Raw genomic sequence first — 19,802 nt, 5'->3', positions numbered from 1 at the left:
TTTATCACAAATGTGGCCACCAGGACTTAGCAAAGCAGCACTTGGGGCAGAAGCTGCTCACTCCCTCCATTTCTCCCTCTTCTTTACAGCAGATGCTCCCACTAGGGCCACCATAACTTAGTCCATCACTGGCCTGTCCCTTTCCAGCTAGGAAGACCTAGGCACCCTAGCTCTGAGCCGGCGAGAAAGCAAATGTATACAGCTAGTAGGGTTCCCTACCACATGCTTTTGTAACTCCTGTGAGGTGGGAGGTTACAGTGCTCCCATAGCTCACTCGGCCTATCCGAGCAGGAGAATAGACAGAGCAGAAATGACCAGAACTCAGCTCTTCCTTTAATGGCATCATGACAAACAGCCATATAGTCTGACATCAGAGGAAGAAAGTCAGTGTTGCTTCATCTCTGAGTTTCTATTACATAGTGGCATTGTGTGTGTGTCCTAATTAGTAAGTGTTCTGGTGCTGCCAATGAAATGGCATAAACTAGCAAAAGCATTTGGGACAGGCCCTTTGCAATGCTAACCTTGACAATGCAGGGGCAACTTCATGCAAATTGGAATTGCTAACATACTTGGACACATTTGTCTAACTTCTTTTTATCATATTACACACTAAATTCAATTGCTTCTGCAGACATCTGCTTTGTGTAAACATCTAGGAACAGATATGGAAACGGGGAAATAACAAGATCTTCTATAACGTTGGGTCTCAATGTATCCATTCATCATTTACACCTCCACTAGTAGGAAAACCAGGTTCTACTAGATAAGAGTTAAGTGACACAAGGTGCTTCTGCATGGTTGTTACCAGGTTAAGAGAGAAGACAATTCATTTGCAAACAACACCAGCGGAGACGGTGCAGGTGTGCGCTGGGATGTGAGCATCTTGTTACCTTCCAGCATGCTGAGGTGCATGGCATCGTTGGCTCTCTTTGGCACACTGAGCATTACCTCGAGGCCGTCCTTGATCTCCCCCTTCCCTTCCTCACAGCACGTGAGCAGTTCCTGTAGATGCAGAAGATCGATACCATGAACTAGCAAAGGACTGCAAAATGCTCTGCTGGCAACACCTTAGCAGACATCCAGAAATCCATGAAAACTCACACTGTTCAAGAATAAACCCAAATAACCAACTGGGGACTCTTCTTATTAAAAAAGCGAATTACTGAAAGGACAACAGTGTTTATTCTACTTGAGTGAGGACACTGGAGGAAGACAGATCCAGTCACCATTCAGGAATAGGTTGGTATACCTGTCAACCGCCACATCTCCAAAATGAGAAGATAAAACATTACTGGTTTGCAAGGAATAAGTAGCTACAGGTAACAACGGATGGCCATGCCAGAGTCCATCTGCCCTACTGGCCGTAGAACCCCATAGTCAGTGTCTATCCGGACCCTGCATCGGAACTACAATACTGCACAGAACACCTTTTAACTGTTCAGGGTGCTCAGGGAGCGCAGGAGAGCCACGCCTCTCAGAAGGATCAATGTGTATAATTCCATCTCCTGACCACATGGACGCTCATTAGCTGCTCTGTGAAAAGGACAGCAGGAAGCGCACACTCTGAGGTCTTCCTTTGTGGGGTGGCAGGACCATTATTAGTCACAACAATCTTGTGTATGTGGTGCTCAAGAGAAACAGACCAGTGTGGTCTAGCGCAGTGGTTCTCAACCCATGGGTTGCAACCCCTTCGGCAAACTCTATCTCCAAAAATATTTACGTTGAGATTCATAACAGTAGCAAGATTACAGTTTTGAAGTAGCAGTGGAAATAATTTTATGTTGGGGTCACCACAACATGAGGAACTGTATTGAATGGTCACAGCATTAGGCTGAGAGCCACTGGCCTAGAAGAACTCAGTCCTCTGACAGGCACCTTCATTTGTGGTCTGATATTTATGTTTCTGAGAAGCTGGGCAGAAGAGAAAGATTCAGAACTAGAATCTTAGAGGAAACACAAACTAAGAACAAAGCCTTGAGCTGAAAGAGCACTAAGATTACTGAGACAAAGCGCTTTTGTAGAATTAGGATTCAAAGGGGAAATGGCCTGAATGCACAGAATTAAACTTGGCCTTCTGGCTTGTTTCATGTTCACAGCAGCTGCAGACTGCTGTAGGGACAGCCCATCAAGTCACCTAGTAAGAGTCAATATAGCATTCCAGGAGAGGGGATGTGGTGTGGCCTGATGGTAGAGTGCTCGCTTGCCATGTGTGAGGCCTTGGTTTGAACCCTGGCCCTGCACTCTGTGTGTGTGTGTATGTGCATGCGCACATATGTTAGGGTATGTGTACAGCAGAGTTTTTCCAATAGAAATGTCACATAATAGTATCACTTGCATAAAAGAACACAGCCACTTTTTATGGTCTCCAGGTCTTTTTTACTGAGAGTGTTTTAGGTACCCTCAGCTTCAGTCTCCTTCTGTGGAACCCAGGCCAGCAGCGGAGATAGCTACATGCTGAAGTTTCACACACTTCACCAGCAAAGGAAACACAGCACTTTCACCAGACAAAAGCTGTAAGTAACTTTTAATGTAGCAAGAAACTGTACATTAATGGCACAAAGCACCTGTGGTCAGTTTGTTCCCCTTTACATTGTTGAAACTAATCATAATTAAATTTTTGCAAGGGCAGCCAGTCATGGTGGCACATACCTGTAATCCCAGCACTCAGGGAGGCAGAGGCCGGTGGATCTCTGTAAGTTGAGGCCAGCCTGGTCTACAAAGTGAGTCCAGGACAGCCAAGGCTACATAAAGAAATCCTGTCTCAACAAAATTAAAAACAAATGAATGAATATCTTTTTTTAAATTTTTTTTTTTTGCAAGGACAATTTTAGGTATACTTATTTTTAACAAAAAGCTGAGGCCAGTCTGATGGAAGCCCTTTGGATCTGTAAGAGCGTGTTCTACAAAATCTATAATAAATGGCTAGCAGTCACAGGGAGCTGCACGAGGGCAGGGTGTTATGGATTCAACGGAAAACCTGGGCATCAGCTAGATCTGGGCTCAAAGATGGTATCAGCCATGAGTGTGGATATTTTCCTGAGCCTGGGCAGCTGGTGTCCACACTTTCTGATCGACACTCCTGTGGGGTAAACATGTACAGGCTGCAGTGCGCAGTGCCTGGTTCACTGTCATCAGAGTCTGCGGATACTGAAGGACTAAGAGCTGACAACTAACTTCTCAGTCAAAGGCCATTCTATGTCACAGACAAGTGCCAGCCAGTGTCTTTGGTGCACAACCAGGGAATATGATCTTATGTAACTGCTTCAGTAAGAAAGTAGACAGGTCAAGACATGGCAGTGAAGGAAACCACCTATACATATACAGAGAGAACAGATGTCAACACAGTAATGTTACACAGTAACATACAATAGGAAATTTTGCAGATTAAAGCTGTTTCATACTTACTTTTAAAAGGAGCTGATACTTTGTTATTCGTTGAACTGGTTTAATCAGGTAGGAAGAGATTGAATTGGCTAACCCATGCCGCTGCTGTATCTCCTGAATTTAAATAAAACAAAAAAGGGGAAGCATCGTCATAGGGTCATACTGTTAAAAATGGCTACATTGCCACATTAGTGACAAGTGTTTGATTTAAATCCATGACAAGAGTTTGATCCTGCTGGAATAATAAGCCTTTCTCCTCCCCTTAAAGGGCTGTTACAGTATCAGTGCAAACTTTCTCCAAGTCTACAGGTTTATGCTGCATGGGAGGACGGCAGAACACAGGCAGATGGGAGGAGGTAGAACGCTGAGCCACAGCATGTTTAGCGTGTGCCTTTCTCCTGTGCCTCAAGCAGTACCGGTGCTTACAGATCTGAGGCTACTGTGCTCGTATTCCTCATAGGAAGGCAGGAAGCCCCGCCATGCTGTTGAGCACTTCATATTGCTCATCAGCTAACCAGTAAGGCACATGATGGGAGTTCTGTAGTACCTGCTGTCAGGGAAAAGAACAATTAAAGGCCACAAGATGCCCAAAGGATGGAGGACACTATAATCAAAAAACATTTTAAAAGTCAAAGTATCCGTATAATGAACACCAAAGGTATGTGACTATGAAATCTGTCAGGTAGGTATAACTCCCTGTATCCTTTAAAGATGTTTAAACACACAGGGTTTTCAGAGTTATACTTTATTTATTTATTTGGAGGCCAAACACATGCATGGCACCTGTGTGGGACCAGAGAACAATTTGTGGGGGTTGGTTTTCTCCTTCTAGCATGTGGCCAGGTGGCAGCGCCTTACCTTGTGAGCCATCTTGTTAGTCTAACAGGGTGTTTTTACAAAAAACCTTTGGCTATGTACTTTTGCTGCTTAGGGCTTTGTGTTCTGCAGTCTGCATGTAGTTGTGGTGCTGAGTGCCATCTGACCAAGAAGCTGCCTCTAGAGGCATGTGAAACATCAGCAAGAGTGCCTAGCATTGGGCTGGGCAAGGCAGCACTGTACGCAGCTCCCGAGAACAAGAGCTGGAGCAGGTTGCTGGACACCCACAGGCAGGTCCTATCGAACCCAACTTCTAGCCTTTCCAGCTATTACCTCACCTGAACATGCACAACTACAAAGGCAGAATTCTAACTCCAGTCCTCATGGCCTTAGCACCAAGGTTACATAGTGCTGAGCAGTACCTTTCACCAGTCATCATCTGCCACATATTTTTTAATTAAATTTTTATTTTTTACAGTTAAAAAATAAAATTTTTATTTTAATTACAGTTTATTCACTTTTTATCCTAGCTGTAGCCCCCTCTCTCATTCCCTCCCAATCCCACCCTCCCTCCATCATCACTTCCCTGCCCCCTCCAAGTCCATGGATAGGGGAGGTCCTCCTCCCCTTCCATCTGACCCTAGCTTATCAGGTCTCATCAGGACTAGATGCATTGTCCTCCTCTGTGGCCTGGCAAGGCTGCTCCCCCTTCAGGGGGTGGGGATCAAAAAGCCCACCACTGAGTTTATATCTGCCACATATTTGACTAGTTCTAAAAACCCAAAATACACTTAATAATATTGTATCCATCCCCCCCTACCATGCTCACAAACAACCCTTCTGTAGTATCTCTGGAAAAAGAGATGACGCACAAGTCTGCTGAAGCACATAACTGATGAACATCTACTTGACCAGGAGGCCAAACTGCTAGGACTTTACTTTGGGAAATGCACAAAACTAATAAGTTTTTATCTTTTATATTTAATCTTGTCTATAAAATTAATGAGTAAATATAAAATTAATGAGTACATATAGAACACATCTATGTTAAAGATCTAAATGCCTTATGGGTATATGACTTCTAATACTTAAGTAAAAGCAATGGAAACAAAAGAACATATAAGAATATCCCGAAAGAGGGGCTGGTAAGATGGCTCAGTGGGTAAAGGCAGTTGCCTGACGATCCAAGGTTCATGCCCAGGACCCACCTAGTGGAATGACAGAACCAAGTCCTACAAGTTGTCCTCTGATCTACATACATGTGTGTCCATGGGCACACGCAGAACGCACATGTACACAAGCACACTGAACACGTTATAAAAACATAGAAGGATATCCCATTATACATAAGAAAAATGAAAATAAAATATTATACTAGCACTGTGGTAAAATATTTAGAGTGATGCTGCATTTTACATACACTAAATTTGGTTTGGCCACTCTCCTTAGCTTCTTCAGTTATCTGCTACTTACATCAAAGTAGGACCCTGCATGTTCTAGTATCAGCTGAGTGGAGTCAGGCTTATTTTTGCAGTATGTGACATACATCTGAAACTTGTCTGCCTATAGCAAAAAAGAAAAAGAGAGAGACAAAGAGATAGAGGGTGGGGGAGAAGAAACAAAAATTTTATTTAGATATCTTTTCAAAATAAAAAAAAATCACACTATAAGAACCTTTAACATGAGAAGAAGTTCTCTGGACTAAGAATGCTTCAAACAAGAGAACTGGCAATTTAGAAGGAAAGCTATCCCACTAAGGCATTGCCTGGGCTCAGCTGGGCGAGAGCCTCTTCCTGGAGCAGGCCTGGGTTCTTGTCTAGTCTACTCCCCAGCCTCAGTGCTCTAGCTTAAGCCCTCAGTACAGCACTAACAACTCATCCCACTGTCACTCTAGAGAGAGTTGGTCTTTGAGGGAAGGGGCATGCCTCTATGGGCAGAGGAGTCAGCAGGCAACACGTAGCGTGTGCCTGCTCCAGTTTTAGCAAGTGAGAGAGAGCAGGTAGTGGAGGCTCTTTACCCAGGTGACAAAGCAGTGTCCCACATCCTCTGGCAGCTGCTCGTATTTTTCCAGCTCCTTCAGGAAGATGCTGCAGAGAAAAAAAAGACTCTTGTTATGAAGATGCTGAGGACACTTTACTGTAAGGCATGCCAGAGATGGAAAATGCCTGTGTCCTCTACATTTTCAGGATGACCAAAATCTGTAGCCCCTAACTCGGGTAAGTTACTGTAATCAAGCATTTGGTGTGGTCTTCAAATCCCTTCTAACAGAAGCTTGACACCAGCAGCCTCCTCTGGGAAGATACTACTGTTGGGTAATAGGGAAGGAAACACTTATCTCACCCATAAGCAGAACAAAAAATAGGTCACATCCCAGAAAATGAGAGTAAATGGTGGTTTTAGCAGCTGGGAGAGTCAGGAGGGGCTGTGGGGACAGGCTGGCCAAGAGACCAGGAGTGCCTTCTGGCCTATGCCATGGTGACATGAACACATGAAAAACACCCAATACCGTGTCTTAAAGTAGAAAAGGAAATTTAAATATACAAGGCTGACTGGCTCTATCCAAATTTTAACAAAATCACTGAATTCTATTAAATTCAGGAGAAATCTTTTCTTGTAGTGATGGAATGTCATCACAGAAACTAGACTTTAAAAGACCACTCTGCAGGGTGAAAGCCACTCACTTGTTGTGAAATTCATAGATTTCCTGCATATTCCCAAAGATGATGAGCTCTTTGTTGACAATACCAGGTGGGATCTCCTCCACTCCGCTGGTCATTTCCCACAGGTAGGTCTGGCAGGGGAGAACACAAAGGGATTAAAACACAAACAAACAAACAAAACATCAACCTGACCTTTCAAGAAGCAGCCACTCCTAACACGATAAACACAGACTTGGAGCTTCCATAAGAATGCCAAGTATATGTGAAAGGAGGCCCTTTTAGTAAACATGAAAAATGTGTCTGTTATAACCCGTAGTTCTTGCTAACACTTGGGAAGATTTACTATAGCTTTTAGCTTATTCCCAGCTTCCAATTTGGAATGAATCTCTGTCACAAGGTACAACGAACATTCAGGGTGTGACGGAGTGAGTACCAGGCGCCAGCGTAACTGCTAGGTTCATTTGTCTGAAGCTGCTGCTCTCCACAAAGAGAATGCCAGCCAGGCCATCATGTGGCAAGGGTGTGAGACGGGTCAGTGCTGTGTCATCTCTGTAATGAGCCAAAGCACTCCTGGAACACCACAGAACACTAGGAACACAGACCCTGTCACCATTCCAACAACCAGCAACAGAGAGTAATAAAATAGCAAGTTTACCCAGTCTGAATAAACGCTCAATGACTTACATCCATACACTCTCGAAGGTCTCTTACGTAAGCCTTTTCAGTCTGAATTAGTTCAGCCATTATGAACCTTGACATGAACAGAGGATAGGTCGGTTCAGTTAAGTTGTATGCATATTATTCTTTATTATAATCTATTTTATGGAGATTTATGAAATAAAATGGAGAACCTAGAAGCATTATGCCTAAAGTAATAACTTGGGGAGCTAAATCAAGAACAGACAGAATGGCAGCCATCTACTAACTCCAAGACATTTAAAAACACATCACGAGAGCTCACACAGTGGACACTGAGGCTGCTCAGCCTTACTGTGGGCTATGGAGTGGCTCAGTAGTGTCTGAACCCACTGGATTCCAGACTCTTTCCCTCCCTGTCCCTCTTACTGAATGGCAGCCAAAATCTCTCCTCATATTGCCAAATGTTCCTGGCCCACATTAATACCTGAGTGAGAACTGGGTGGGAGTAGGGGAGATCTTTCATCTTCAGTTAGTAAGACAGTTTACAAACTTCTAAATACCCACATTTGCGTTTTTAGTTTCCTCTGCTGCTAATGGTAAGCAATTTGTCAAGCTAGGAATGCATAGAGAGAACAGGACAAGACAGTGAGGCAAATGATAAGGGGCCAGCACACAGAGAAGGCGGCTGAGAAAGCCAAGTAGGTCTCAGGCGCTTAACTGCAAAGCTTTCCCGGGAGCATGCCTGCAGGCTCTGACATTCTGTTCCCTGTTGCGGACAAGGCTGGCTTACTCTTTCCTGCGGGCAGACTTCCGTTTCTCCTCATTGAGCTCATGAGCGGCATCCCGAAGCTTCACCTCTGACCCAGGGATACTGGCAGGGATGATATCCAACTGAAGGCTTTTGCTCTGTGAACAAAGGTCAGTGAGGCCAGTTAATAAGAGCAGCGCAGTGTGGGACCCAGATCAGCATTTGTCCAGCGTGTACAAAGCAACTCACCGATTTGTTGGAATCTGAAGAAATCCCCAGAGCTTTCTCCAAAGAGGTCCGGTACTTCTCCATGCGCAGAGAGAAATCTCTGTACCTCTTATCTACTGCGGTCACGCATTTTTTAATTTCTGCTGCATGGGCATGCCCTTTTTCACAAAAGCCATCAGCCAGCTGTATCAATAGCTTCACTCTCTCTTTGGTTTGCTGCAAAAACAACAGGCAAGTACTATGAAGCACAGGAACCTAAATGCCAGAAACCCAAAGCACAGAGCAAGTGGCACCCTGCCTGCATCCACAGCTCCAAATCCACTCAGGTCGCCTCCACCCAGAGTCTGGACCATTTACCTTTCCTACTGTGAGTGGTTTTTCTATCAGCACAAAGGTAGAACTTATCTGTCAAGGGTCTCCTCTGGCCACAAGAATCTACAGAATAAATAACTGACTGAGTGACTGACTGACTGACTGACTGACTGAATGAATGAATGAATGAATAAGGAGGTCCAGGGAAGAGATTGCCTTTGGTTTTCCTATTCTTCCTTGGGCATCATGTGCACTCCATAAGCAGCTCCTTGCTATATGCATTCTTTTTCTGTGCATCACTTAGACCCCCAGATCTTCAGGGACAACCAGGTAACAGACCACCCAGAGCAGCACAACAGGCCCCTGGAGACCAGAAGGAGAACTCACCAATCAGAAAAGCAGCTCTGTTTTTATAACAAAGGCTATTTCATTTTCTGCATACCCAGAAAAGTAGAAAGTCTATCCAAACTGTCTACTTTCCCTAAAGTTAGGGCTTAGCATACAGGAAAGGTTATATGTACGCGGTTATATGTAAAGCTTTACCCAGCCCTGATTTCTCACTGTATCTTCCACAACATTTCCCTGACTGTTACTGCTAGATTTTCTTCGCAATCTGACATTTTCAAAGGAACAAGCTATTATTTCAAGGAACCTGTTTGTTTGTTTGTTTGTTTCAGTTAAACTTAAAAATAAAAAATGTTTATTTATTTTTATTTTATGTGCATGAGTATTTTGCTTGTGTGTACAGCTGTGAGCTACCTGAATGCTTGGGTATCAGACTCCTTGGAACTGGAGCTACAGACATCTGTGGGCCATCATCTGGGAATTGAACCTGGGTCCTTGGGAAGATGGTTTGTGTATGTGGATGAACCTAGTTTGCATATTACCCAGCCCAGGTGCACATCCTCCTCCAGCTCTGTGCACAGGTGCTTCTGCCTGGAAGCCTATTTCCCTAGATCGCGCCCGGTCCCTTCACATCTCTTCTCCAGTAAGGACCCCTGTCCTAACGGTGCCATGGTCACCTAACAGCATAGTATGCTCCGTGTGTCAGCCTCTCTCCACTGTCTACCTAACATATTCTAAAACAGTGTAAATTATTAACTTCTGTATGACTGTTGCTTATGTGTGAGAATGTCCCCTCCAGAAACAGGGGATTTTGTGTACTAATATTTCTTTCACTGTGGTATTGGCCACACGAGGAAACAATGCAAATTATGTATAAATAAATCTTTAAGGGCTTAGCATCTTAAGAGCTGGGAATGAATACATAAAGATAAAAATAAAATAAAACAAATAGCTTGCCTACATTATATAGGAAACAAAATCACCAAGAAACTTGTTTGTATGTGGAAATCACATCACAAATGTATCAATAACCAGCAGTAACACAATAGGCTGATATTAATTACATTACAATATTTAAAGTAGGAAAGATTTGCTAAATGGAAAGACTGGTAAAGCAAGATAGTAAGACTTCATTGCACGACTTCCTTTTACAGACAAAGCAAAGAGCAATGGCATTCAGAGTCAGAGGCTTCTCAAAGCAGCTTCCCTTTCCCATCATCACCAAAGATCACACCCCTCCCTGCCCCCACAGTTTCACGTGTTCTCCTCTTACTTATCATTTACATTAGATGTATTTTACACATTTACCATCCACCAGTCTGTTTCTCTTACTGGTATGTGCAAGCCATGAACTAGCACCCAAATATCAATCAAGGCCCAGTAGAAGTAGAAGCAAAGAGCAAACAAATGGTGCAATTAAGAGCAAGGTGCAATCTCCCCATCCCTGAATAGTTCCTTTGTCCTAATATTTAATTATAATTGGCATTGTGAAAATACATCCAAGAGATCCAAAATTCTAACAGTTTAATGGATATAATATGAAAACCTGCCATTTGTTCTCCATCCTTAGACTCTGCTAATGGTAAAGTACTGTTTAGACATGAATTTAATCAATCTTTTTGCACTGAGTTGGATTTTATGTCATTTAGACAAACCACCACACACCAGGAGAGATTTTAGAAATCCAATTATGACTAGCGGTAAAAACTTGAAAGTTCTAGAAATCAGATTTCTAAATACTGCTAACATTTAAATTTCTGGCCTCCTTCTGGTGTCAAGGAGAAATATGAAATAGGAATATGAGAAAGAAATATTTCTTTCCAAAAGGCTATACAGCACCACTAAAGAAAAAACAAACATTAGTTTTGATGTGAAATATGTTAAGTAATGTTAACCCGCATCCTGTGTGCTAACTCTAGCTACTATTATAAAAGTAGATTTTAGCTTACAGAGTATATAAGTGCTATGACTAAACCGCCTCCTGTGTGGGCATCAAGGAGTGGGAGAAAATGAGAGTGAGCTAAATTCCCACAGTGGTTCTCCTTATCATGTTCTCAGGTGAAGGACACAGCCTGTGCTCACATCTGCCCTCTCAGAGCACAGCACGTGGCACCAGGAACATTGCTGATGAGGACCCAGGGAGGCACCGGGAGATGACAGCAAGACTGTGAAAGGTTTAGCAAGGCAGTGGATTGCAAATGTCACTGTGTGCGAAGACAGTGTGGCAGGCTGTTCTGAACGTACCCTCAGACATGAACACTGAAATCTCTACCCTAAAATGAAGCCCAGGGGCTGGACATGGACTGTGCCTGCACGGCATCTGAAGAAATGACTGCCCTGAGGATGACAAAAGGACTAAGAAGTCTTAGTAAGACAGAGGTGAGGGAATTGTTCTTGGTTTTATGGCTTTAACACCAAAAATGTTCTAATTCAAATTACTTTAACAGATGGGGAGGCTGTCCTGATAGAGATAAGGATTCGCTATGGGATGTAAGAGACATAACTTGTTAGGAGACAGTAAGATGGAATGATGGGTGCAGGCTAGGGAAAACCTTGAGCCATCCTCACAAGCGACATCTCCACCAGCAACGGGACCCTCTGACTGGGATGTGACCCACACCATTAACAATGCACAGTAAAGAAGAGAGCAAGGAGCACTCTTTCCAAACCCCCGGCCTCCCCCTGATATAACTAATTCAATATATTTAACAAAAGCAATAGTCCTATAGACTTGGGAAACAGCATGGTCAGATGGTACCTATAATTTTAGATCTTACAAAACATAAGGCTAAAGATAAGCATATTACTGTCTTATACTTCCAACAACTATAGCCAAACTAAAAAGAAAGGGTCATTTAGGAATAATGGGAAAAATTCTGCACACATATCCCCCTGGTGAACAAGGTGAGCCTGTCACTGCTCTTAAAAGGAGTGCAGTCCCAGGGCTCTGAACAGGCTATGGAGACACATGGCGGGGGAGCAGAGCAGTGGCAGAAAAGAACAGGACTTTGCTCTACCTCTGGGTGTAACGTTAGACACTTCCATAACACCCTTCCAACCATAGGATCTCTGGATAAATACAGAATTGTTACACCCATAGTAGTGAGGGTTTGTATCTGTACTAACAAAGTAAGAATCATATGGCTGATTGCACTGTAGCCAGAGAAAGTAAAAGTATGGTCCTCACCTTAGACGCAGGCCCAGTCAGCTCTCTGGGTGTTCTTGGTGTCTCTAGGAGGGGACATCTTCCACCATGCCCACCCTCCCAAGTGTTACATGCCTCACGCAGTGTACTGGGGAACCAGCTTGCGGTGGCCCCAGTGCGTGATGAATAGGACCAGCGCTTCCCAAGGCCCAGCTCCCTCAGAAGCTGCTGGGAAGCAGGGAGGAGAGTCTCACCAGGAAGGACAGGGGGAGGAGCCAGAAATGTTACAGGAGCAAAAACACAAATAGAAATAATACAAAGTAACTATTGTGACTCCAGTTGGTTGAAAAATTCCTCTTTATGTTTCCAAAGCTGGTCAAGGGCCACACAAGATTGTTACTCTAGATGATTTTGTTTTGGGGAGGCAGGGTCTGTCTATGTTGTCCTCTCTGGCCTGGAATTCATTTTGTAGACCAGGTTAGCCTCAAAGATAGTCTCAAACTCACAGAGATCCATCTGTCTCTGCCTTCCCGGTTCCAGGGTTAAAGGTGCGGTATCACCCCACCCCCACTCCATCTCAAGATAATTATTCTTGTTCCTTTGTAGGAACACTTGTGGGTTTTGTTTTTTGTTTTTTTTTTTTGGGGGGGGGGTGGGTGATTTTTTTTTTTAACAAAAATGTTATTCAGGTTGGTCATTTATTTTTCACTCTTAAATCTGAAACAATTGTCAGCATCGTCTAAAAACTCAAGTCTATCATTAAAAAATATTTTTTTTGAAAATATTTCAGAGTACACCACACACACACACAGGCACACACACCCCAAAACCAAAACCCCAAGCAACCCCTGGATATCCAGCAAGAGGGCTCAGTGAGTGAAGGCACTAAATATGAGTTGGATTCCCAGGATCCACAGGGTGGGAGAACTAATTCCCCTAAGTTGTCCTTGTCCTCCATGTGTTCAGAATAGCAGGTATAGCCCAACACAAATTTAACATAATTACATTTTTAAATTACATGTAATGTACAAACAAACTCTGAAAAACAGAACAACAGTTATAGAGAAGGGAACTAATTCTAAGCAATTCAAAACCATCCTAAGATAAAGACCAGTTCCCAGGAAGCATGCTTTTGGGAATGTTTGTGACAATGTGTGTATTCTTACAGATTTGTATTTATTCATAGTGCATGTATATGTAGATAGAAAGATATAATCCTTCTCAAATAAGTATCCACTTTCTTTTCAAGAGAAAAGTAGCCACACCTCTAGTGCCACAAACATAAAACAAACAAATAAGCAAACAAAAAAACACAACAGTAATCAGCTTTGTCAGCCGTACACACAGACCGCGAGGGAACTGGACTGCAGTGAGGATAGCCATGTGACACTTTCTAGGAACTGATGATAAGAAAGGACAAGACACAGAATCAGGACATACCCCTTAGGGTCTCAGAAAAACAGCAAGGCTTGATAAAACATCTCATAAAGCAAATAAGAGAAAGACAGCCAAGAAAAAACATGAAAGATAAAGGCAAAAGGCAGGAGAGATGGGGGTAGTCACAGAAACCAGGGGAACACAGACAGGTAAACAAAGGGAGAGGGCTAGCAGCCCCCTCCAGGGAAGAGCATCCCATCACCCAAGCTGACGGCACCACTGTAACTGGCAGCCATTTCTGCAGGTCACAGGCCTTTTGTTGCCTCTGAGGAGTCCCTCCTTTCCCTAGAGTGTGTGTTCTAGGTTATTCTGTGGGAGCCCAGCAGACTTGCAGATCAGAAGCCCATTCCATGCAGGTTTACCTTGGCAGTTATCTGAAACTCCTCATGTTCTTTCAGCAGCTCCTGTGTGTGCTGAATGCTGGACCCTGTCGAGGTATGTGTGGAAAGGTAGAACTCCCCGTTGTCATGGATCCACTCCAACGCCTAGAGGAGAGGAATACAAAGATGTTCGCGGGATAAAGATTTCAGGGAAGCAGACATTTCTGCATGCCTTGCTTCTGTCAGCCACAGTCAGCAGGCATCAGCAAGCAGCCCTTTGTACAGACACATTTCTGAAAAGGGCATCATAGCCCCAGGGTTAAAGAGCAGGGCAGGGGAAAAAGAATCCTATCACTGGTGCAACCATCATCAATGTTTCCGGAGTTTCTTATGACCATGAGCCCACAGGCCTAATGACAGGACAGTTGAAGGACCCATAACCAATGTCTCTTTTTAGGAAAATAAAGGTGGATAAAGGATGGTCTGAAACTGTGATGCCAAAGGTCTGGACACAGATGGAACCAAAGCTTCCTAACTCTAACTGTGTTTCAGGTGAAAACAGAAGCGGGTGTGTGCTTTTCCAAGCCTCTGTTTTCCTTCCCAGACTACTGTGCCTACCTGCACCCCCAGATTGCTGATTATTTCACTTGTGTTTGGGGCGTGTCCTGCAGAGGACCCCATTCCACACTGTGCATATGTTCCCCACTGGGCAGAAGACAAAGATGGGCTTTAACTTTCTTGTCTAATGACAACTCCTGAAGAAGGGGGTCGGAGAGGTTCAGGTACCAATGCTTAAATGTAATCGGACTTATTCAAATGCACATATCTAAATAGGCTGTGCTAAGAAAAACCAGCATTAGTGAGAGCGTGTCTATGTGTTCTAGAATCCTCAAGATGTGCATTCTAACATGCACTGGAACAACCACTTTGCTTTCTCTTTCAGATACATTAGTGCATCTGTGAGAGTGTGTGTGTGTGTGTGTGTGTGTGTGTATCCCTGTGTGGGTAGATGAACCTGTGTAAAGCTCAGAGGTTAATTTAGGCTATCATCACTCAGGAGCCATCCTTTTTTGGGGATAGTTTCTCTCACTGGCTTGGAACTAAGCAAGTAGGCCAGGTGGGCTGACAACAAAACCTTATCGAAATCTGCCTGGCCCGGCCTCCCTCAGTGCTGTGACTGTAAGTGTACAGCCATAGCTGGATTTTTTTTTAAAAAGAAAATGTTGGTTCTGGCATTCAAATTTAGTCCCAAGAACTTTACTTCCTAAGCCACCATAGCTCCCTTCTGCTAGTCCCATTTGTGGAAAAAAGGAAATCTCAAGTCACGGGTCACTTCTGCTATCAGCTTTCATTCACTTTCCGCATGCTTACAGATGGTCACTCCATCTGTGAAACAATGTTTACGCTGATATACGTGAAGGTCACATCCATCAGTTTATTCAGCTTCCACTGTAAAGTGCTCTCAAGCACACAGGGTGGAGGCAGATGCCCTCAAGAATAAGAGCAGTGAGAGCTGCTCGAACCCCAGGCTGCAGGCAGATTCCATGAGGAGCCAGGGAACCACATGCCTGCCTGCTCCCCTGCTGACTACAAAGGAAGACACATGAAAAGCAAGCCATAGGCAGCAGCAGTGATGAAAGAAGGAAGATCTTGTCAGAAGGAGGCTCAGGTGGGACCTAAGGGCTAAGGAGCAACACGGGACAGCACCTGTGTGATCAGGGGTTAGTTCTGCCTCCCGCAGGTAAAGAAGGCAGAAGAGGCCAGAGCAGTGCTGTGGAGAGCAGGTGAGCTCAGAGCTCACAGGCAGAGCTTGCAGCTCTTTGCAAAAGCAAATGTGGCTGCTGTATAGAAAAGGGGTGGAATGGAGACTGAGTAGAAATGGTTCTGCTGGGATGCAGGGAGGGTAAGTGGAGTGCACAGGAGGTCAGCACCCTCCGACTAAAAAAAAAAAACAAAGGTGGGAAACATTCTCTTAAGGACTTTAAAGGAAAGTCAGGGGTCGAAGACAGATCTTGTCACCCTTAACTGAGTATGGGGAGAGCAGGGCATGACACAGGGATTCAGGAGTACAGTTTTGCTTCCGGTGAGGCCAGGTCTGGGAAATGCCCAGAGAGAGATAGGAGGCGAGGAGGAAGAACCAAGAACAGTGTAAACTCAGTCCCGAGACACAGCACTCAGTGTTGGAGATAGAAGTGGGAGGCCCTGGGAGGTGGAAGCAGGAAGGCCAGGGGAATGACAAGTCCACAGGCAGTGCCACTGAGGCCATGTCTCCTCTCTGCACTGCCTTTAAGAGCAGTGGCATCCACTCAGTAATCTTAGTGTGCCTCGTTGAAAACTGCAAAATCTGAGAGACCAAGGTCTGTTGTGAGCACTGAGGTGCTCTAGAGTGCTGTGATTATGTATGGAGCGGAGCTCAGGCGGACAGCAGGCCTGACAGGTCCCTATCTGCAATGACAGGAGAAGCATTTGAAGCTGTGGCTCTCTACAGCTAGGCCACACCTCATCTTATACCGAGAGATAAGAACGTGAAGTGATGCGCAATCCTACCTAGTTAGAAACAGAAGCCGCCTCCATGATAATGAAGCACGGCGGAACACTGTTATCAGTAGGCTAGGAAAACGCAATGGAGTGTGCAGAAACAGCACAGCCCGTCACTTCCCTCTGAAGATCTGACCACAGCTGAGAGAAGGTCATCAGAGCATCGAACCTAGGGTCCAGGAACTCCAATCGTATGTAGTTGAGCAGTTCTGGATGTGACTATCCTTGTGAGACTGGTACATCAACTTGAAACAAAATCTGTACCCAATGTGAGAACTATGCTGATGTCTGATTCCTCATTGGCCAACAAGACCTGGCTGGATCAACTTGAAACAAAATCTGTACCCAATGTGAGAAACCATGCTGATGTCTGATTCCTCATTGGCTAACAAGACCTGGCTGGAATGACTCCTCTGTCAGGAGTGTGGTGGTGCACAGGGGTTCAGGAAACAGACCAGAGTTGAGTCCCTGTCAAGACGGAGAGCAGCACTGATGACCACAGGGAGCAGCCCTGGGTGGCTCTCATTTTATTTACACAGAGAACCCTAGTCACACTCGGGTTTTGAGGGAATGTAATTACTCCTGTGTTTCTCGGCTGTCCCTCCCTGTCATCACAGAAGGAAAAATTCATGTATTCTTGTGGTACTACTGAAGTCAAAGAGAAATGAAATGAATTTTAACGCTTAAGATATAAGTAAATAGATTTTACTTTAAAATGATCTTCTATGACTGACAGTCTCCTTAGAAGCACTTCATTCCACAATGCCTTCAGAAGGGGAAAATGGACCCCTTCTTGTCTCTGCCTCAGCCAAATTCACAAACTGTTTATGATTATACTGGATTATTAAAATTCTGTCACATTTCTTCCCCAGTTTTAGTTCAATCTATCTGAAATTTAAAACTTTTCCTTCAATATATAAACACAGCAGTATAAAAAGAAAACACCTGCTGTATTTCCATAAGCCCTTAATGAGGACTTGACAAAGATTTTTAAATGGTAACTGTGTCAATGACTTGCACTTGGCAGCTCCAAGTGTGAGGTAAAGACAGCTCAGGAAAACCAAATGGCACACTGTGGAGTGAGAAACATACAGGGCTCTGCGGTTCTATTTTTATAACAAACTTAATTGAAAGGCATCGTTGGTTTACCATCAGGATGTAGTGTTAAAAATGGCTTTTGTAACAAAAATCTGCCAGTCTAGCAAAGGAGGTGTGAGCATGGGCAGAGGGCTTGAGGGACCAGGGATGCACTGACCTGTTTGGCGCTCCTTTCAAAAACCACGTACTGCTGGCACTGGTCCAGCCGCCTTTTCCTCATGGTCCAATAATGCAATACCCTGTTCTCCCGCTGGAAGAGTTCATTCAAGATATCTGACATGAAAAAGGAAAAGATGTTAGTACTGGCTCTCCATTTAAACACCTGCAAAATCCTACTTGTTTTCATTTACATGTTTATGATCATGTCACAGCTAGACAGAATGTGCTAAGAAAGGATAGCATTCCTGTCTAATGTCTCAGTCAGCACCAGAAGCAAATTCCTTAGTCTCTCGCCCTTAAATTTAAAGCCAATGTAAGATAGAAATGAGACTCTGTCTTAAGAAAAATATAACAACAACACAATAGAGCAGTAAATAAAAAAAAATAAGACTTTGTTTGTTCATACTTTGTAAACATAAAGCCTTAGGAGTGGAAGGAAGGAATGAGGGAAGCAGAGGACCATGGAGCTGTGAAGGCAAAAATGTCTCATTTATATAAAAACTAAAACGGATATGAAATACAATGTCAAAGCATTGCACACATTACAAAACCAGGAAAAACTACTGGGGATGTGTAAGTAACAGATCCGATTTCCTAAACAGCTACCCCATCTGGCCTGAAACTCCAGAGAGCTGCCGGGATGACCTCAAACTTGTGATGTCCTGCCACCACCTCCTGGGTGCTGGGACCAATGTTCAGACCATCGCGCCTGGTTTTATGCAGTGCTAGGGACTGAACCCCAACACTTCCTGAATGCTGGGCAGGCAGGCTATGAAAAGATCTATATTCCCATGGTTCACATTTCATTTTTGAGTTACTGAGTTACACCCTTAGTCCTGAAGTAAGATAATGTTGAACACTAAAGATTGGGCAGTTAAACATACAAACACGCGCTTAACTTCACACAAACCACAGAGCATTATTTGCTGTTTTACTGGTGGAGACTGACAGTACTCAAGGCTTGGAGAGAGGGGCAGGGTATGGGGACGTAGGATTCTGTACTTTGCAGTGCAACCTTAGCACAACGCATGCTGCCGCTAGGCAATGGCACTGAAATGTGCATACCACTGAATCAGAGTTTATTCCGGACAAATGGTGCCATAAAAATAAGCAAAAGTACTGGTGCTGAGATGAATAACCCAGAAGTGCAGATATGAACTTTGTGGGAGTGCAGACATAAAGACAGATGAAGTCAATGACTGAAGAAATCCAGTCTCTAAACAGTGGTTAACAAAGATGACCAAGATGTAGCATCTTAAAGTGTACCATGCTTTTCATAGGAGAATAGAGTCCTTTTTATATTTATTTTTTAAAAGCTCATAGACAGGACACACAACAGTCCTAAGGGTGACTGTAAGTAACAAGAGGATTATGAAATTTCTGTACACTTGGGAACCTGTGCTAATCTGAGTAAGAATGACCCCCATAGGCTCATAGTGAGTGGTTAAAATTAGGACATATGGCCTTATTGGAGGAAGTGTGGCACTGGGGTGGGCTTTGAGGTTTCAGAAGCTCAAGCCAGGGCCAGTGGCTCTCTCTGTCTCTCTCTGTCTCTCTCTCTCTGCTGCTTGCTGATCTAGATGTAGAACTCTCCATTCCTTCTCCAGCAACATGTCTGTGTGTATGTCGCCATGCTTCCTGCCATGATGATAATGGACAAAACCTCAGAACCTGTAAGCCAGCCCCAATGAAAAGCTTTCCTTTAAAGAGTTGCTGTGGTCACAGTTTCTTGTCACAGCAATACAAACCCTCACTAACCCCTAAGTTTGTTTACAGTAAGAGTACTCTAGAAGTTAATAAAACAAAGAAAAAGATTTAGAAAAGAAGACACCAAGAAATTCCATGTCAAATCAATGATACCTGTAACATAATTGTTACATTACACACGCTTAAAAGCAGTGAGTCCTTCACAAACACTGGGTTCCTAGCATCTTATGGACTTTGTGAGAAAGCACTCAGAGCCTCACTTCTGT

General features: G+C 43.9%; 1 protein-coding gene across 5 annotated transcripts in view; it reads right to left on the bottom strand.

Annotated features, from left to right (window-relative positions):
* Positions 1 to 19,802, bottom strand: part of Trio (trio Rho guanine nucleotide exchange factor) — a 288,270-nt gene that overhangs the window by 89,346 nt on the left and 179,122 nt on the right. For all 5 annotated transcript variants that reach the window (XM_060380406.1, XM_021640449.2, XM_060380403.1 and 2 more), the window contains exons 20-29: positions 17,828 to 17,943; positions 14,077 to 14,199; positions 8,497 to 8,691; positions 8,290 to 8,405; positions 7,545 to 7,611; positions 6,882 to 6,991; positions 6,218 to 6,287; positions 5,674 to 5,763; positions 3,406 to 3,498; positions 891 to 1,002 (exon numbers count right to left, since the gene is read on the bottom strand). In XM_060380406.1, the coding sequence (XP_060236389.1) occupies positions 891 to 1,002; positions 3,406 to 3,498; positions 5,674 to 5,763; positions 6,218 to 6,287; positions 6,882 to 6,991; positions 7,545 to 7,611; positions 8,290 to 8,405; positions 8,497 to 8,691; positions 14,077 to 14,199; positions 17,828 to 17,943 (1,092 nt within the window). The remainder of the gene's footprint in view (positions 1 to 890; positions 1,003 to 3,405; positions 3,499 to 5,673; positions 5,764 to 6,217; positions 6,288 to 6,881; positions 6,992 to 7,544; positions 7,612 to 8,289; positions 8,406 to 8,496; positions 8,692 to 14,076; positions 14,200 to 17,827; positions 17,944 to 19,802) is intronic.

This window comes from Meriones unguiculatus, chromosome 3 (genome assembly GCF_030254825.1).
Source record: "Meriones unguiculatus strain TT.TT164.6M chromosome 3, Bangor_MerUng_6.1, whole genome shotgun sequence".
Classification (NCBI taxonomy): domain Eukaryota; kingdom Metazoa; phylum Chordata; class Mammalia; order Rodentia; family Muridae; genus Meriones; species Meriones unguiculatus.
Note: the sequence above shows the minus strand (reverse complement) of the source record. Positions and strands in the feature narration are given on the sequence as shown.